This window comes from Lineus longissimus, chromosome 2, assembly GCF_910592395.1.
Source record: "Lineus longissimus chromosome 2, tnLinLong1.2, whole genome shotgun sequence".
NCBI lineage: Eukaryota > Metazoa > Nemertea > Pilidiophora > Heteronemertea > Lineidae > Lineus > Lineus longissimus.
Window position 1 is genome coordinate 21,189,946 of NC_088309.1, and position 17,398 is coordinate 21,207,343.

Here is a 17,398-nt window from a genome sequence, read left to right on the forward strand (position 1 = left end):
TCAAAATACGACATAATTTTATTCAGGCATTTTATGAGTTAATGACAAAGTTAGAAAAGTCTAAGAATCTAAATTACTAGTGGTACATGAGCAAAGCTCGAATCCAATTCTCTATCACAAATCTCTAAACATAAATCACTATTAAATCAGCTTCAATTTAAGATCTTATCTGTTCTGACTGCTGACTACCTGAATATATCATTAAAGATGGTAGTGGTACATGTAAGATTTAAACAATGGACCAACAACAATGAACCAAAAATTAACAGGGCCTTTCCAACCACATATGTATGAAGACATTAAACAGAACAGTCAACATTATATACATAATAATTAATTCAAAAGCACACTCAATTTGTACACAATCTGTTCACTTTTTTAACAATTTGTCTTCCAACGTTATTATGACTCGAGCAATAAAAAACTTGCCCATAACTTATAAAATCCTGAAGTCAAAATCATGACATAAATTTATGCTTCATTAAAGTAAACTAAACGCAAGGGTAGTTGACCCGACTTGGAAAACAGAACGGTGGTTCTCCGCAAAATGTAGAGTAGCAAAGTAGTTCGGCTGGGTTGTGGTACCCTCGAGGCTAGTGCAATAACTCTGAATTTAACATCAGTACAGGACCAATAGTAATTAGCACTCCTTTGAATTACACTTATGATTTTCCTACACATACACGTTACAAATTCCAAAATTTAGCAATTTACATTGTTCAATGATTATTTACACTGTAAAGCACAACATAACACCCTGAGTTTTGAAGACACACAGTGTCCTGTGCATAATTTGTGAAGCTTCTCTAGTCGAGGACTGGTACGATTACAAATGTCTCAACTAGGAACAACAAGGACATTCCAGCCTATGAGCCTATGTATCAAATTTTCCTTGATACCATCATCAACATACCAAACCAATCCTCGACTAGTAGCATTACTGTCTCTTGCTCAGAACTTGGGAAACTTCCCCTCCCTCAAAAGGACCTTATCCCCTCCAAATTTGTACCCCTTACCCTTGTTGACATTAGAAAACTTCTGAATTTGAGCTTTTGTGATCTGACTGCAACCTTTGAACTTAACATTCACCAAATATGTACACCTCTTCAGGTAATCTAGAATATCTGAGGTAAACTTTGTGTTCCCACTTAGGTTCAGATGGGTGAGACGACGGCAGTTAGGTGGCTTTGTCATTTTATTGATGCCTTCCCCCGTTAGACGCACACAGTAACTTAGGTCTAGGTTGGCAACGAGTCCCAAGTTACGGGTTATGATTGGGAGGGACTCGTCTGTAATATCAGTTCCGGCTAAACCGAGACTCGTCAACTTTCGTAACCTCGTTGCTGAATCTCTTATACCTGGGCGACGATTAGCGTTCGGCGTTAGCAACTCCTTGATTGCGCTATCCTTGATACCTTCCGACCAGCTAAAGTCAAGTCGCTCCACGAGGGGACAGTCACTGACACAGAGTGCTGATATTGTGCTCCAAGAACATCCGCTAAGATCAATGCTCTTCACATGGGGCAATCTGCTGAGGAGCCAAGAAAGCTGCTTGCGTGATATGTTTGATTTTGATAAATTCAGATGCATCGGTTGACGCCGCACGATCCCTATGAGATGTGCCTGAGTGATTTTACGCTTACTAACATCAACAGTCGACCACAGGTCTCTATTCAAGCACCACCTATCCCAGGTCTTGCACACTCTCAAACAACGGCACAAGTCGCTAGGTGACAAGAACGAGAAGATTCTCATCCAGATAGTCCGCTCAAGAATGTGGTTCTTACCATTCTGCATAACAAGGAGTGCCGCTGGGGGTGGGATAGGTGCAGGACGAACAACGAACCGCTCGAGGACAACTTTGGGAATTTTCTTCAGCGTAAACTGATCATCAGGCTGTGAATATGGTCGCTTTTCATTAGGAGATGGCAGTACAGTTTGGGACTGCGGCACAACACCCTGCTCATTGTCATTGTCACTACCGTTAGAAAGAGGTAGGCTATGTCCGTTAGAATTTAAAGGTAATGAGTCATCCAGTGAACTAGTAGCTATTGCCTCGAGTTTCCTTGTCCGGATTGAGCGTTTTGGAGTCGAATCAAAATCAGAGTTTCTTTCTTCAGGCTTGGGAGTGTTTGAACGTGACCTTTGACCTCTCCTGGGAGTCAAACATTCTGCTTTTAGTCTGAACGAATCATCACCATCAATTCTGGGCTGAAAAAGCAAAAGGAATTGAATAAATATTGTGTTTTAAAATAAAGTTTCAGCAATTTAACCTCAGTTACACCAATTTTCAAAAATCGATGAGAGATACTGCCTGAAGTCTTCAGCAAACACAATAATTTGACTACTTGCTACAGAAAATGAGCAAACAAGCCCATTTTTATATCTTATCATCACGAAAATTTCATGGTTTACAATATAGACTGAATTTTAAAAAAGAACAAACATTTGACCATGCTCCAAAAACTACAAGAACATTAGTTGTTAAATATAAGAATACAACAAACTTCAACAAATGTGGGGAATGTTAGGATTTATGAGTTAAAACAAAAGGTTCTTCAATGAAATGAACTAAAGGGATGCACTCTGTTCAGGGATGTGGTTACATGGCTAATGAACAACTAAAGGTTGTCTTATTCATTCTTGTTGCAATATCATACACTTCAGATAACAAGTTTTGCTGTGGTTGCATGAGGAATGGTGCATTAGTTGAGCTATTTAACCCTGCCACCACTGCCATGGCCGTAAATTTCCCACTTCCAAGGCCAAAATGGCTTTAAAATGGGTGCCCTAATACAGAGGCTTGCTTTGGTTGCAGTGTAACCCCCCCCCCCCCCACCCCCCAGGTTGTAAACCTCAACTTAAAATCACAAGACTGTGTCAAATTACCCAGGACTGGAAATTTGGTGAGATTTCAAAACAAGGAAGTTTCTGTTCAAGAAAAGTGTGCATGTGATAAACTTGTAAGTGAAACATACTACGGGTAATTGTTTCATACTTTTGAGGACCTGGAAATTAGTGAAGATGGCTTGATCAGAGGAAGAAAGAACTGATTTGTCAAACTGGCAGAATAAAAGCCCAGGAAGTCAAAGACACAATAGAGTGATGATTATTTAAAAATTTACATGCCCTTTCAGAACATCAATGATTTTACACCAGAGATAGGAGACCCCCGTCATTTCAGCGCCCACCAGCGCTTGACCCGTATAAAGGATGAAGCGGTGACCAGATCGAGGTTCAGACCCACGAACGATCCTTGGGTTGAGAGATAGACACCTTAAATCTGCATCCCAAAGCTGCAATCTACAGTACCCCACAAAAGTTAACAGTGCATCATGTCTAAAGACATCAAGACCAAACCCCTCATGATATAAACCTCACCTTTTTCTTTGGAACATGAACATCGTCTTGTGAGTCGAAATCTTTCCGTTTCCGTGCATCTCCCTGGCCAAGCTCCATATCAAAATCTAACTCCGACTTGACCTCATCCACTTCAATCTGGATATCGAGCAGGTGATCATTGGAGCAATCGCTGTCACGAGAGGATTGTCGACTATCTGTTCTCTTCGCAGAGGTGAGTTGGAGCTTAGATACGCCCTTGGGAACACGGGGCTGAAAGGGAAAGGTGTGGTCCTCTACATAAAGGCTTTCTCAACATATACACGTACTGCCCTTCCAGCTCTGTGAAATATCAGCTAATGAGATGAAATTTGGTGTAGATATTATTAGTATATCTGTCTATAAAATGGCAATGTTGAAATACATTCAATTCGTATTGATGCAATTGGAAATTTTTCTAATTCAATTACAAACTACAAATTTCAAACCAATGACCTGGGCTTTTAAGAATTCTTGATTGAAAGACAACCATACCTTCAGTTGGCCTTGCTTCCCACTATGACAACACTTTGGACACTCCCAGCTATTAGGCAAGTCCTCATTTACTGCACCGTCGTTGGTAAGGTTCTCGTATTTCTGAATGAGGCAGTTAGGATGAAGGATCTCCCAGCAGATACCGCACTCCATCAGGGTCGTGTTCGTCTCTTCTGTGTTCTCCAGCTTAATGCGTTCATCTTTGCCACAGATCATACAAATAGCTGTGTTTGGCAAGACAGGCTGCAAAAGGAACTTCTGAACATCGATACCAATTCAATGATGAATACCAAACCAGTTAGACGATTAAGTACTAGAGTTGTTGGATATTTCTAGGAGTACTGTGCAGTAATGGACAAGATGACGGTACTCCTTGGTTCTCTAAGCAAGAGCTAAACACAACGGAGGAGAGGGGCACCGGACCCAGTTCAAGATGAGAGCCACTGCGAGGAACCCATAACATTGGAGCGCTTCAGATATTTTTGACTTGAGAACGAGGTGATTTACGTCAAAATGCCAACTTGTCCCGGTATCAAAATTTAAACCTCTCCAACATCTAAACTAACTGTACTTACAGACATACACTGCCTACTGATACAGGACTGTTTCATCTTGCCGGGCCCACCAAACTTCTTCATATCTTTACAGAAGTGACACTCTCCGCAGTCCGAGCTCGTACAGGCTTTACACTTCTTACATCGTGTTCTTCGCCTCCTCACACCGCTGTGGCCCCCACCACTCTTGGGTTGCTTTGGAGGTTTCGGTCCGGAAGGCGTCTTGTGCACCTTGGGCTTCATCGGTTTCTACAAAACAAAAGAGCAAAGAGCATTAATTGCCAAAAATGTAATATTAAAATGGTAAAAGGCAGCCATGCAAAATCCTCTATATACTACATGAAAGTATGAAAAAACTTTTCAATGTACTTTTTTCTGGTAGCCTTAACTTACAAAAAGCCGCGGTACATATCATTCTCTGCAAAGCAAATTTATGCTGCACCCGTGATTGAAACTTGATGGAGTGCCAATGACCCAGCCTGGCGTGCTTACAAACCTCAACCAAGCTCCAAGGCTATGAAGATAATCATTGGAGTGCCCATGACCCAGCCTGGCGTGCCTACAAACCTAAACCAGGCTCCAAGGCTATGAAGACAATCATCGGTGTATGTACATAGGGTCTGTCTGGTCCCAAGTTCCTTCTTACCTTACTGGACTCGGGCCATGTTAAAACGGGCTTCCCAGAACAGGCCAGTTCCTGGTCATCATTTTCATGATCAGCGAGCAGCTTCTGCAAAGAGATGATGATTTGAAAATTAGAACACATGATTTGGCTCCACTCACCAAATACAAGGTTCTAGCAAGGATTTTGTCCAGCCTCACACAAAGCTGGTAAATACATGTTTAAGCCTATTTCAAACAAGTATTTGAGTCAGTCAAGAAGAATGAAGGAAGAGTGCCTTGAACCAACTCTTGATGCATGATGCCCAGAAGGCTACATATAGTTTGTCTCTTGATGTTTGTGGAAAGCAAGAAGTTTCACAAAGCTGATAGACCAACATAAACATTCTTGATTCACATTGTCAAGCTCAGATAAAGAAGACTACATGTTCAATTACCCTAACATCTCGAAGCAGCCCAATTGGGTCTGGGATATCCTTTGGTATGCACTTCTTATTCGGGGGCAGGTCATGCAGCCACTGCACAAGAGCTTTCAGCCCAGCTACTTCATATTTGGAGAGATACTTCGGCCGCTCATTTTCCTTCTCGGTTGGATCCTTCGGCTTGACATCAGTGGTTTCACAATCTGGTAAACTTGGTGCTATTTTCTCAGAAGGTGAAGGGGGAGCAGATTCACCATTTCCATTCAAGGGTGACTTGTCTTTAATTGGCACTGCCTCCATTTTGTCTACCACTCGCGCGGGAGACAATGGAGTTGTGACATCAGCCATAGATGAAAAAGGAGAAACCGGCGACTTTGCACTGAATGATAACGGTGACTGTGGACTCCTCGGGTTCACATTGTAGTTGTGCTCATCAAGGACAGGACTCTGTGGCCAATCCAAGTCCATTAATGGATCATTTTTCATCGATTCGATAGTTTGTTCACTTTTGAGCAAATCAATGTCAAGATTTCTGTCCTCAGTTTCTTCGCGAGGTCTTTCCTCGCCCTCCGTATCTCTTCGATGTGACCTTCCCGTCATACAGCAGACGTAACGTTCAAGCACATACCAGCTGATCTCACCATAGAAGGGATAACGAAACTTCTGGGGTACCTGGAAAGTGATAAAACCAATAATTTAGAAGGTTTATCATCCTGACTGATGCTATCCACTCCCTAGTAGATAACCTCAGACTGAACACAGTGAATATTAAGATTTATGAGTGTGTTTCACATATTTTTGTTCCTCACCTGATTAGCAAAACCACTCAACCAGACAAATCTGGTAGTACCGACACAAGTAGATTTTGGATCTGTGTTAACAGATAGTTCAGATTTACACCTGAGTCTTTCAAGACATACTACTTTGGCCTCATTCAGATAACAGGTAGATTAATGTTGTACAAGCGCCAGTACAATTATAGCCCACTGATTGTAGAAAACAGATGGTTTGGTTTTCCTTTGCGAGGGGTCTTAGAATTGGCCATACTCTGACAAAAGACTTACATGAGTTTTATCTTCAACATCTGCAACTCTCAACTGGTTTTGAACGTTGAATGTGTGCAGGAAATTACCACCAAATACTAGCGAGTCTTTGGGGGTGTAGACAGCATGGATCCAACCTGAAATGAAATCAGACAGTATTGCAGACATCTATCCTCAGTTTCTTTGTGAGAAGGAATGTTTTTTATGAAGATACAAATATAGTCTATAACTCAACATTCGAAAAGATTGTGCATTTCCAACAAACCCGACTCAGTTGTGTAACAGATAACACTTTCTTCCCAGCATCTATTTCAGGGGTCTAGATATCATTCTACTTACCTGTAGGTATCATAAACGTGTAACCAGCAAACAGATGAATGCGCTGACACTTCTCAACCTGGTCGCCAAAGAACGTGTCACCCTGCTTGCCCGACAGCACCCAGTCTTCATACAGACGGAAATTCCTCTCCGTGGGAGGAATGAGCCAGAATATCTTCTCACCATGGAGAATATGATACCAGACTGATGTTCCCCCAAAGTCGATGTGGAAATCAGTATAGCACCCACCAACGCTCATGAGGCAGTACCTGAAGAGAAATGGGGATATCTAAGTCACTGAAAATACCAAACCTTAAGCCAAGCAAGCGCTGTGCAAACCAGCAACTTAAAAATTGTCAAGACTTACTTTTGAACTTTAGGATACTTCATCTTCTCGATGATATTGGTCGATTCTGTCTGACATTCCTTGAGATGCCTCGGCCACACCGTGTCTATCCAATCAATCTGACGCACCTGAAAAACATTGGACCAAGGCCGTCTTGATAATATTTTTGCCTTTTTTGATTTTCTTTGTCACATGTATCATACACTAGTGTTTTTTAAACTCACTGGTGCACTCAAACCATTCTTCTAGATATAATTTCCATGAGCAGTTACAATGCTTTTCTCAGCTAAAAAATACCATCATACTGACCACTTTAGGTGATTCCACATAATTCTCCAGCTTCGTGTGGCTGAATTCTAAACTGATGACATTGAGCAACCTGTCTCTTTTTGGATTCTCATAGTACTTGCACCACTCTTTCATGGTCATCTCCATACCCTTCTGGGTTGTCACGTCCATCACATCAAGGTTCCGCCGACTACCTACAACAGGAAAACAAATTAATTAGAGTGCCTACATCAACTAACAATGAAAATATAAGGCAAGTGATACGGAAGGAAGTCTGAGTCTGCGCCCAGTGAGATTTGACATCTTTTTCGCAGTATTTGGGAAATGGTTCGACTGGAAATTAAATCCTCGACTGCAGAGGTAACATGTAGTAAAAGTCGATATAATCCACTGCGGTACTTTTAGAGCCAAATAGCAACAATGTGGAAAAGTCCAATGCAAAGTCCAGAAGGACCCAATGCACCTGCTGAAGAACTCACCCACACACTGCTTGACATCGCTCACTTGGAAGTTATTCCCAGGGACCCTGAAGAAGATAACGAATGATGAAGAAGCAGTAATATTTTAAAAGCCTCCATTGATGTGACATTTCATTCCAAGGCTGTCCCCAGTCACCAGGAGGGTACATTTTTATCATTGTTTATTGAAAGCCTACCACTGTACCAGCTTAAGGACAGTCTTTTTAAAATTACGTTTTGTTTTAGTTTGCTAAGATAAGAAGTGTTGCATCAATTAACAAAGGCCATGAAAAAAGCCTTATAGGACAACAAAGCAAGAACTTTCATGTCTCACCTCATGCCTAGTCCAGCTTTGTCATAGAATACCATGGGAGAATAGAATCCTAACTCCTGGACCAACTTCAGGTTGAAATCTGAAGAGAAAAAGAAGATACAGCAATATTACTAAACAAGAAGAGAAAAGAACTTGACCACTCTTAATCGAGGAACCTTCTTGTCTAAACTAAAGAAATCTTCATCAAAATGCTCAAATGTTCTGCAAAGTGATTGAGATCTTTTAGCACCCCCGGTCTTACCTTCTCCCTTCATGACCTTGACAAAGTTGGCATTGAAGCTATGACAGGTGAGTTTCTCCTCAAGACTGAACGTCCGGGATCCCTCAATCTCATCATCGTCCAACACTTCATCGGTGTAGTGCTTACGCTCCTTGGCTCTCTGAAAAAAAATTGAAACACAAATTTGGTCAAACAACAAAATGATTTTTGGTTTTAGAAAATATCAACCAGCTGAAAAAGTACTGTTCCTTGATTTGATGAAAGATGTTGCTCAAATCTCTGACTCGCGTGAGCCTTCAGGAAATATTCAAAAGGCTACAATGAACAACAGTTAACACATTAACTGGACCTGGTTCCCTCTGTGAAGTGATTGCCCAGCAATGAATGATGGCTCAATTGGCTTAGGACTAGGAATATAAGGAACGAACACAATCCTTCTTTTGCCTGGTATACAAGGTTGTGATGCCACATCTCCACAAGCAAACAGTATTGATAAGCAGCATAACCGTAAGAGCGTCTCTTGACAAATGTGCTGCCCAAGGTCACAATCTCCATCATGTCTTGCTTCACTTGACTTCAGTGAAAGACACAGTGAACCAGCAGTGCAACATGGAACTCCATGATCGTGGCACTAGCGGCCACTAGCACTCACAGCAGTCAGGGTGAATCTGAAAAACTTCACGCCACTTTATTGCCCAATATCGGGGCAGTTCTTCAGGTCTATAAATTAGAGACTTTGTCAGTCCTAGTCTCCTCTTAAGGACGCCGAGACTTTAATACCAACTAATAATGCAAATTGGCATGTATACCTCCATCCTAAGGTATTCAGGGGTTAATGTTGGCTTCTCCGGCCCTACAGGAGAAGCTAACATTAACCCCCGATTCCCCAGGATGGCATACCTCTGAACATTGGAAACTTACTGAGTTCTGATCAATACACCATACACCGATACATAGTCATATACTAATATGTATAATAATATACATGTCATGTATACATAGGCTACATAAAGTGTACCAACATATAGTAGTAGAAGTAGTGCCTAGGGCTAGGCCTATGCTGTGTGTCCCCGGCCCCATGCATGACTTACCAGACCAAAGTTGGGTTCAGCCCTGTTACTCTTAGTGTCTTCAGCTCCAGCACCAAAAGCAAGCATCTCAAATATCAATAGAATGTGTGTGTTAGCAAAGGCAAGGCCTCCGATTTACTTAACTAAAACAGTGTACGACAGATGTATGCAGTTATCAACACATTCGTGTAATGGCATACTAACTACAGAGTGAGAGCTAAAAATAGATTACCGGAGAGCCATCTTTTGAGGTCACCATGGAAACGGACGGCGTGATGGACGTTTCTATAAATATCACCAAACCATTGTTCCAGGAACAGAAATAATAAGCAGGCATAACCCAGGCCCCATTGCCCTAGGTAAGCCGTTTGTCCATCAATTACTAAAACTGAGTTTCCACTAGAAAGATAGCACTTATCAACACTTAGTTCTCTTCACTTTGATGGAAGAAAAGCACCCTTTTAAAAAAATTAACTGAAACTGTCGTCAAGCAGTCGTGCCCGAAACCGTAGGACCCATTAAGATATCAGTTTGTCCTCCTTTTCAGTGATGCGGGCGGGTGTTTTTTTCTCCATTTTTATTCATTCTGAACACAAAGTGATTTTTTGGCGCCAAATCAATAGGACCGTCTTCGCCGGCCACGCGCAATCAAGTGCACGCAATCAAATTGATGATGAAACCATTATCTTATAATCTGTTATTTTGACATCTTCTTTCTTATAGAAACCAGAATTCATCAAGAGACCACAAAACGGAGTCCCGTCAGTGGGAGGGGTTTTTTTTTTGGGGGGGGGGGGGATACTTGGCCCAACTGATTGTCCGTCCGTATCTTACGTTCAGGCGAAATCGGGAAGTTTCGCAAAGAACGTTTGGAAACTCATTATAGGCCTATTACCCGTTGCATTTCGTTTTGTATGCCACGGTTTGGGTGGTGAAGATGCCCTGAAGATGCGACTCCCAGTGACTGGATTATTAAGGCCAACAAACGCTGTAAAGCGAACTACTTGTACATGTAATAGAAACAGGGAAAATGACCCGCACATCTTGACCAAATTTGGCGGGAAATACTGCGCGGCAGAGATTCGGAGGCACAGTGAGTAAACTCAGGAACGAGAAGTGGACAACCATGACATACGTAAATGCCGCCCAATACCATTGTCTATAAACTTCCCGGCGCAATTTAAAGCACAATCATTTCATAATGCTAGTAAAATAAACACCATCATCACGCAACTCTGATCAAGACCCTACCGTTGTGAAAAAAGTCAACTGAGCGCGCCACCTTCTAAAGTTTAAATTCTCGCATGGCATAAGAATCGACAAAACCACATGTTTCCGATCCGATGCAGCCGCCTAAATCGAGCGAATATTACTACCGGTGGATTGATTTGTATCATGATAAAATGTTAGAAACGTCTCAGCAAAATTTACACCAGAATGAACAGGGTTTTTTTCACAGTAGGCCTATAAAATCTAGATATTTTGCCGGCAACTCCTGAAATCGCAAATGAGAGTAACCGAGCTCTACCGTTTATTCAATTTCCATTCATCACTTTTTTGGTAAAATCATTTTTTTTCGCATTACAAATTCTGTCTCAAGGACCTTATGGCAACAAGAGGCCCAAGGGCCTGGCGCTCAGCTGAAATGGCTAGGTGAAGGCAAGGGCCAAGTGTGTGTCGGTACCGTTATTATGAGGCAACGTGAAGCTATAACGTCTAGCACGCAGAAGTGCTGGTGCGAAGACCTTCTTGCTATATCAGTGCATGCTGAAGTACTGAGTTGACGTCACCCTGCTATATGACGTAGTCATTTCTATTGCCGTTGCAGTAGTGGGGTGTGTGATGACGTCAAGGAGTTGTGTGGTGACGTCAAAGAGTGGAGTCCTTGTCTTCATGCAGCGTAGGTGGAACTAATAACATGCACATGGACACAAGGTACATAATTATTACAGTGTATTTTGTGAGGTGGGGCCTGGTGCTTTACAATGGTCAAATGAACCGACTGTTGTCTGGACATTGATGAAGTGGATGCAGCCAAATGTTTGGGACGGTCTTTTTTGTATGTGAAGAAAAGAAGATAAAGAGTTGGTTAACAAAATGAACTTTATTGGTGTGACAGATATTTGATGCCTTTCGGCAGATATTTGAAGCGCCTTGCGGCAGATATTTGTTGCCTTGCGGCAGATATTTGATAACGCTCTCCGGGAATGGAAAGCAGTAAAACGAGTAAGCACACCTTACTCTGAATGTGGGAACAGCAAGTGCTTTCCTGGACTTGAAATGTGCCAACGACTCCTCTTGCAATAACCAACAACAGTAAATCTGTAAAAAAAGAGAAGAGAAATTAACACTGACTGAATAAATGAAATGGCCAGGGCCATTGTGCTCACCTCATGTGGAGGAAAGATGGATAAAGAGCATTGTATTGTGTCATGTAGTGTTAGGTTTGATGTAGGTCCAAGCAATTACAATTTCCCCAAAATGGCCAATTTACAGTACATTCGACCTCTGTGACCTTGAAAAGTAGGTCAAATCAAAGAAGACCCGGGTGACACATTGAATGGTTGTTAGAATTAGATGTACCTATGATATAAAATTGGTGCCAATCGGGCAAGTCATTACTAGGAATAATGGCATTTTGAAGTATTTAGGATTTGGCCCCCTCCCTGGAGGCCAAACGGCAAATCAGATCGCACCAAACTTCGGTACCTGAGATCACCTGACCAAGGGGTACATGTGTACTTAATTTGTGATCAATAGTCATTGCAGTTAAGAAACGTGCCATAGTTACGGCCTGACAGCGAATTTACGCCATTTGACCTCTGTGACCTTGACAAGAAGGTCAAATTAAAAACCTGTGTGACATATACTGTATGGTGGTTAGATGTACCCATGATATCAAATTGGTGGCAATCGGGCAAGAAGTTAAGGAATAATCACATTTTTAAGGTTTTTGGATTTTGCCCCCTGGTGGTCAAGTGGTGAATCATATTGGACCAAACTTCAGTCCCTGAGATCACCTGACTAAGGGGTAAATGTGTACCAAATTTGGTATCAATAGTCATTGCAGTTTAGAAACGTGCCATCGTTACATCCTAACGGCCAATTTACACCATTTGACCTCTGTGACCTTGAAAAGGAGGTCAAATCAAAAACCCGGAGGATATATGATGCACCTTTGCTAGAAGTACCTACCATATTTTTTTCAAAATTTCCCGACTACTATTAAGGGAGATATTGCATATTTTCACTTTTAACGTTTGGCCCCCTGGTGGCCAAACCATGAAACGAATCGGACCGAAACTTGGTCTCCAAGGTGTCATTACATAAGGGTACATGTGTACCAAGTTTCAACTCAATAGCTCTAACAGTTACGAAACGTGCCCTGCTAACGGACGACGGACGACGACGGACGACGACGACGACGACGACGACGACGACGACGACGACGGACGACGGACGCCACGGTATGGGATAAGCTCACCTCTGCTAAGAGGTGAGCTAAAAAGGGTGACATAGACGGGGAAATGTACACCACCAGATACAGTCTGTGCTTGACCAGGCATCGGTCAGATGATATCCTGAACAAGGCATCTATGGAAGCAAATCCAGAAAGAGACTTAACCTTTGAAGGGCACACTTATTACTCAGTGAAAAGTCAGTCCTGTGGGCTGTTTTCCAATTCAAAATAAAAGTGTAACCTCTTTAAATTAGTCTCACAGACTGAACCATAACACTCAACAGCCAACCGTGCCCACATGATGTGACTGTGAGCCGAGAGCTGGGCTTAAAGATGAGCGAGTGGTGTACTACATTTTGAAAATTGTCTATCGTCTACGACATGTGACAGAACAGGATCTAGTGGACTTAATGATGAGGTACTATCAAATAAGGTGTCCATCAATTGAATCATGAGGGCCTGTTGAGTTATCCTCTTAGTCTTAGGCTATCGTTTTTGTCTTTTTTTACAGCCAACAGTACAACCATGCACAGCGCAGTGTACAGACAGTACAGGCCGTACAGGATTGCAAACCAAAAACATGAGCATTGCTGCCTAACGAAACTGCAGTGGAATTCATACTACGATGTCATAATGTGACTTTCAAAATAATTTTTTTCACGGCCAATGACCAGACAGGGAGAAAACAAACGTAAATGGCGAGATCTGTGCAAAATTGCCAACCACAACAACTCAGGGACCGTAGCCAAAATGGCCGACGGCGAATTCTCCGGTCGCTCGCGCAGTCCATAAACAAGCATCAATTTTACCAACTTTGAGTGCAAGCTTGGTCATCAAAGTTACAGAACTGTTAGAAATACATCTAAACAACATAAATATACAGTTAAAAGTGCATAAAAATCCCGTTTCAACCTCCGGGCGCTACCTTTTTTTCTCCGCCAGACTTCGGGCTCTACCGGTCGTTATTTAGTGCGACCGCCACCAGAGTGCTTATCAAGATCTTTCGCCGTTTTAATTGCGCGTTTTAGGCAGATCACTCAATTATTACATGCATGCATTATATATCACCGAAATGATAATTGCGTAGGCTATTTGAAACTAAGTTCAGATATTATTTTCGATCTTTGAACTGAATTAAGGCGAGTGATTCTTGACACCCGGTCGACAAATCAGGACTTGCAAAATTCACGTGAGATCGCTTGCATCATCGGCACGTTTGAAAGCCGAATTTCACAAATTCCGCAAATATTTATCACATACTATATGTACCACCACAAAGGTAACTCTCTAGACTATTTGAAACCAAGTTCAGATACTTATTTTCACAAAAATTCGAAGCTATGCAAGCGATTTTTCAGTGGTAGAGATCGACGGAAACAAATTTCTCGCTCTAAAATGACATGAGACGAGCACCAACTTTCGCTAATTTGTGCACAAAATTTCCGCAATATTATAAAAAACTATTGATAAATCTGAATTATATAGACTCTTTGCAGTACCTTCACAAATTTCAGGTACATGGTCATGTTGATTAAAAGAGTATCAACCGATTGAACATGAGAAAGTTCACTCACCTTCATTGAAGCAGCGACTACCGCCATTTTTAAATGGTGGCATCTCTTCTATCGATCGGCCAATCAGCAGCACTGCTTGCAAAAAGTTGAGCCACCGCCAAATTTGAAATCGCCAAAATTCAGTCAATGTGCCTGCAGCGCCAACTGGCGGTGAAAACTATATTAATTCCATTAAAAGTAAAAAATGAAAAAATATTAAAAAATATTCAGCCATATTTGAAATCAATATTTGCTCTGTGGACCGAGGTAAAAAGGGAAAGAAATCTAAACGCGAAATGACCTCATTCTCTTAATATAGGTCGGATCGCGCTGATTTTTCGTTTTTTGAGTTCACCTTGGGCAACTCCTAATTTACCACCGTCAACGAAGTGGCTGGGTCTTCCCGGTCAGAAATGTCCAATTTTGTCCACAGATGGGTCCCTAGATGGATGGATGGATTGCAGGACGGACACCATTTGAACAGCTATTCTACTAGCTCCGCTGACTTTGTCAGCTGAGCTAATAAAAATTGTATAAACTTAAAGGATATTCAAATAAGCGCTTTATCAGCGGCTGGGAGCGGGAGAACCAAACGTGTATTTACAGCAGGTTACCACCACGTGCGCAGCCGATTTCACTGAACTTCGCACAAGTGCCGTTTCAATTGCAAACACTCAATTCGCTCTTCAATGATTGAAAAGCTATTTCAAACGTATGATAAATATCTATTACAGCTTTTCTGATCACCAACTTTAACTGGAGATGGCCCGGAGTCCGGTGACAGACATTAGAAGTTGTACCCCTGACAAAAACTGACACGAAATAGACAGCTGACGACTTTGCAGACGACAAATTTACAGCGAAAATTAATCAAAGCAAAAAACTCCCGAAGCAGGACGCAAAATCTATTACTGCATAAACAATAACAATTTTAGCAGCATCTTTCCCATGGGGAAATTTTCATTGTTAACCTCTGGATCGGAAGATTGGTACGAAAATCTAGTGATTTGTTGAGGCGTTATGAACTGGTCAGAACATACACAAAATGGCTGCTTTGTGCGTCAGGTCGACGATGTTTCTCTCCCCAAAAGCTATAACAAATATCGAAATACAAACCAGTCTTCGACTAGTTTCCTCCTTATCAGACATTCTAAGAGATATTTTTTCTATTGAAATTATTTTGGAGGCTTTGGTTTACGAGAAAACAGCAACGTTTACAAGGCATATCCACTTGTACATTGTATACGTAGAGTATGTACACATCACACGCAACCAACTTTTGTGTACAACGACACGCTAGTGACGTCATCGACTAAAAGCCACGTGACACCAGCATATTGATGGGCGGGAAATTTACACTGGGTGTCGTCTGCTACCAATGCAAATTTATGAATGCACGCGTGTCCGTATTGATAATTGATGAATGTTGAAACTTCAAATTACAATAAACCTTTACCATGCTTTAATTGACGGACGAGACAGGGCCAGCATTGGCAGAATCAGGACTCTATGTCTTCATCCCCGGATATAGCCTACAGCATCTCTATCGTCAACACTGGGCACAATGAGTGAGTCGAATCGAAACGATAAATCATATCAAGACTAGAGGGTCTGGACTGGACAGGGCCGGGGCCGATTTTTCTACTGGACATTTTTCATTAGAACTTACTTACTACTTAGCGTTTTGGAGATAAACAGGTCATTATGACATGAAAAAAGTAATAACCTGAAGATTTCGTCAAAATTCATCTAAAGATAACCAGTAGTAGAGAGGAGAAAATGTCGCCCGGAAGCGACGGGTAGACTACGTTTAAGACAATGGGAGATTTACTTATAAAAGATCATTTCTCCTTCCACACCGCCAGGTTTTGGGTCCAGATTTTTTTTCACATTTGGCGCCCCATAGAAATCGGAAAGTGTCCCCTTAAATAAATGGCGAGATACAGTCGTCAAACTCACCGCCTTCTCCTTCACTGCTAATGCAATATTGTTGTTACTCCTATTGTCTATCATCTTATTATTTGAATACCATCACATAATTTCAAAACATCTTCGGTAAAAGGGTATTTTGAACGACTTATTCAGAGAGTAGATCGTCGTTTTGTTTTAAAACCCGCGGGCTCGAAAGCGACCTTGACCTCCAAGTGCCAGGTCTAAAATAGTGATGTTTCGCAAGTTTACGTTTTGACTAACGTTTTTAGTTTTGGTTGCACTTTTTCCTCCCTCGTGTTGTTGGTACCGGTAGATGATTTGGCATTAATCAACTGTTAATTCCCGGGCGGATATATATCCCTAGTCCTTATCCACTATTACCCGGTCACAAAAAGAATGAATAATGACCAAAAAGTCTTAAATTCTCTGGGGTTATTCCAAAATGACTGACTCGTTTACCCCCAATTCATTCTTTAGGTTTTTAACCTTGAAATATACACTTTCAGTTTAAGCTCACAAAAACACAAGAAAAGCTTTAACACATAATCCAATGTGCTCCGTGATTGTTGCGCATGCGCGGTTTCAAGATCGCCATATGTGGTGCAGTTGGTGGTTCCATGAGTGTATTAAAAAAAGGATAGTATGAAGTTTTGATGATGCGGCAAATGACTGTTAGTACTTTTTGTTCAAATGCATATAACGTTTTTCTCAAATTCAACTCGACCGTTTCTCAAGTTTCGAAGCGTTTAGAGATATACTTTTTATGAATGCCGTGCATTCCCTACGCACAATTCAATTCGCTTTTTAAAATATTTCAACAGATGTGGAGGAAGATCGGAACCATGAGGTCGAACACGCGCCTGCATCCATTCCCTCAACCTTCACTCCCCCACGCATGGCATGCGT

At 41.7% G+C, this 17,398-nt stretch overlaps 1 protein-coding gene across 4 annotated transcripts; it reads right to left on the reverse strand.

Annotated features, from left to right (window-relative positions):
* Positions 1 to 21: 21 nt before the first annotated feature.
* Positions 22 to 16,665, reverse strand: LOC135482829 (lysine-specific demethylase 2B-like). 4 transcript variants are annotated; one of them, XM_064763247.1, is made up of 14 exons: positions 16,520 to 16,665; positions 8,499 to 8,637; positions 8,258 to 8,336; positions 7,945 to 7,991; positions 7,487 to 7,659; positions 7,199 to 7,305; positions 6,853 to 7,100; positions 6,535 to 6,650; positions 5,486 to 6,142; positions 5,074 to 5,157; positions 4,449 to 4,676; positions 3,874 to 4,116; positions 3,382 to 3,612; positions 22 to 2,211 (listed from the first exon to the last, which is right to left on the reverse strand). In XM_064763247.1, the coding sequence occupies exons 1-14, from the start codon at positions 16,571 to 16,573 to the stop codon at positions 952 to 954; spliced, it is 3,666 nt and encodes a 1,221-aa protein (XP_064619317.1). In that variant the 5' UTR covers positions 16,574 to 16,665; the 3' UTR covers positions 22 to 951. The 4 variants fall into 4 exon arrangements, with proteins under 4 accessions (XP_064619317.1, XP_064619318.1, XP_064619316.1 ...); XM_064763248.1 differs by lacking the exon at positions 16,520 to 16,665 and adding an exon at positions 15,677 to 15,786; XM_064763246.1 differs by lacking the exon at positions 16,520 to 16,665 and adding an exon at positions 9,569 to 9,796.
* Positions 16,666 to 17,398: the final 733 nt, after the last annotated feature.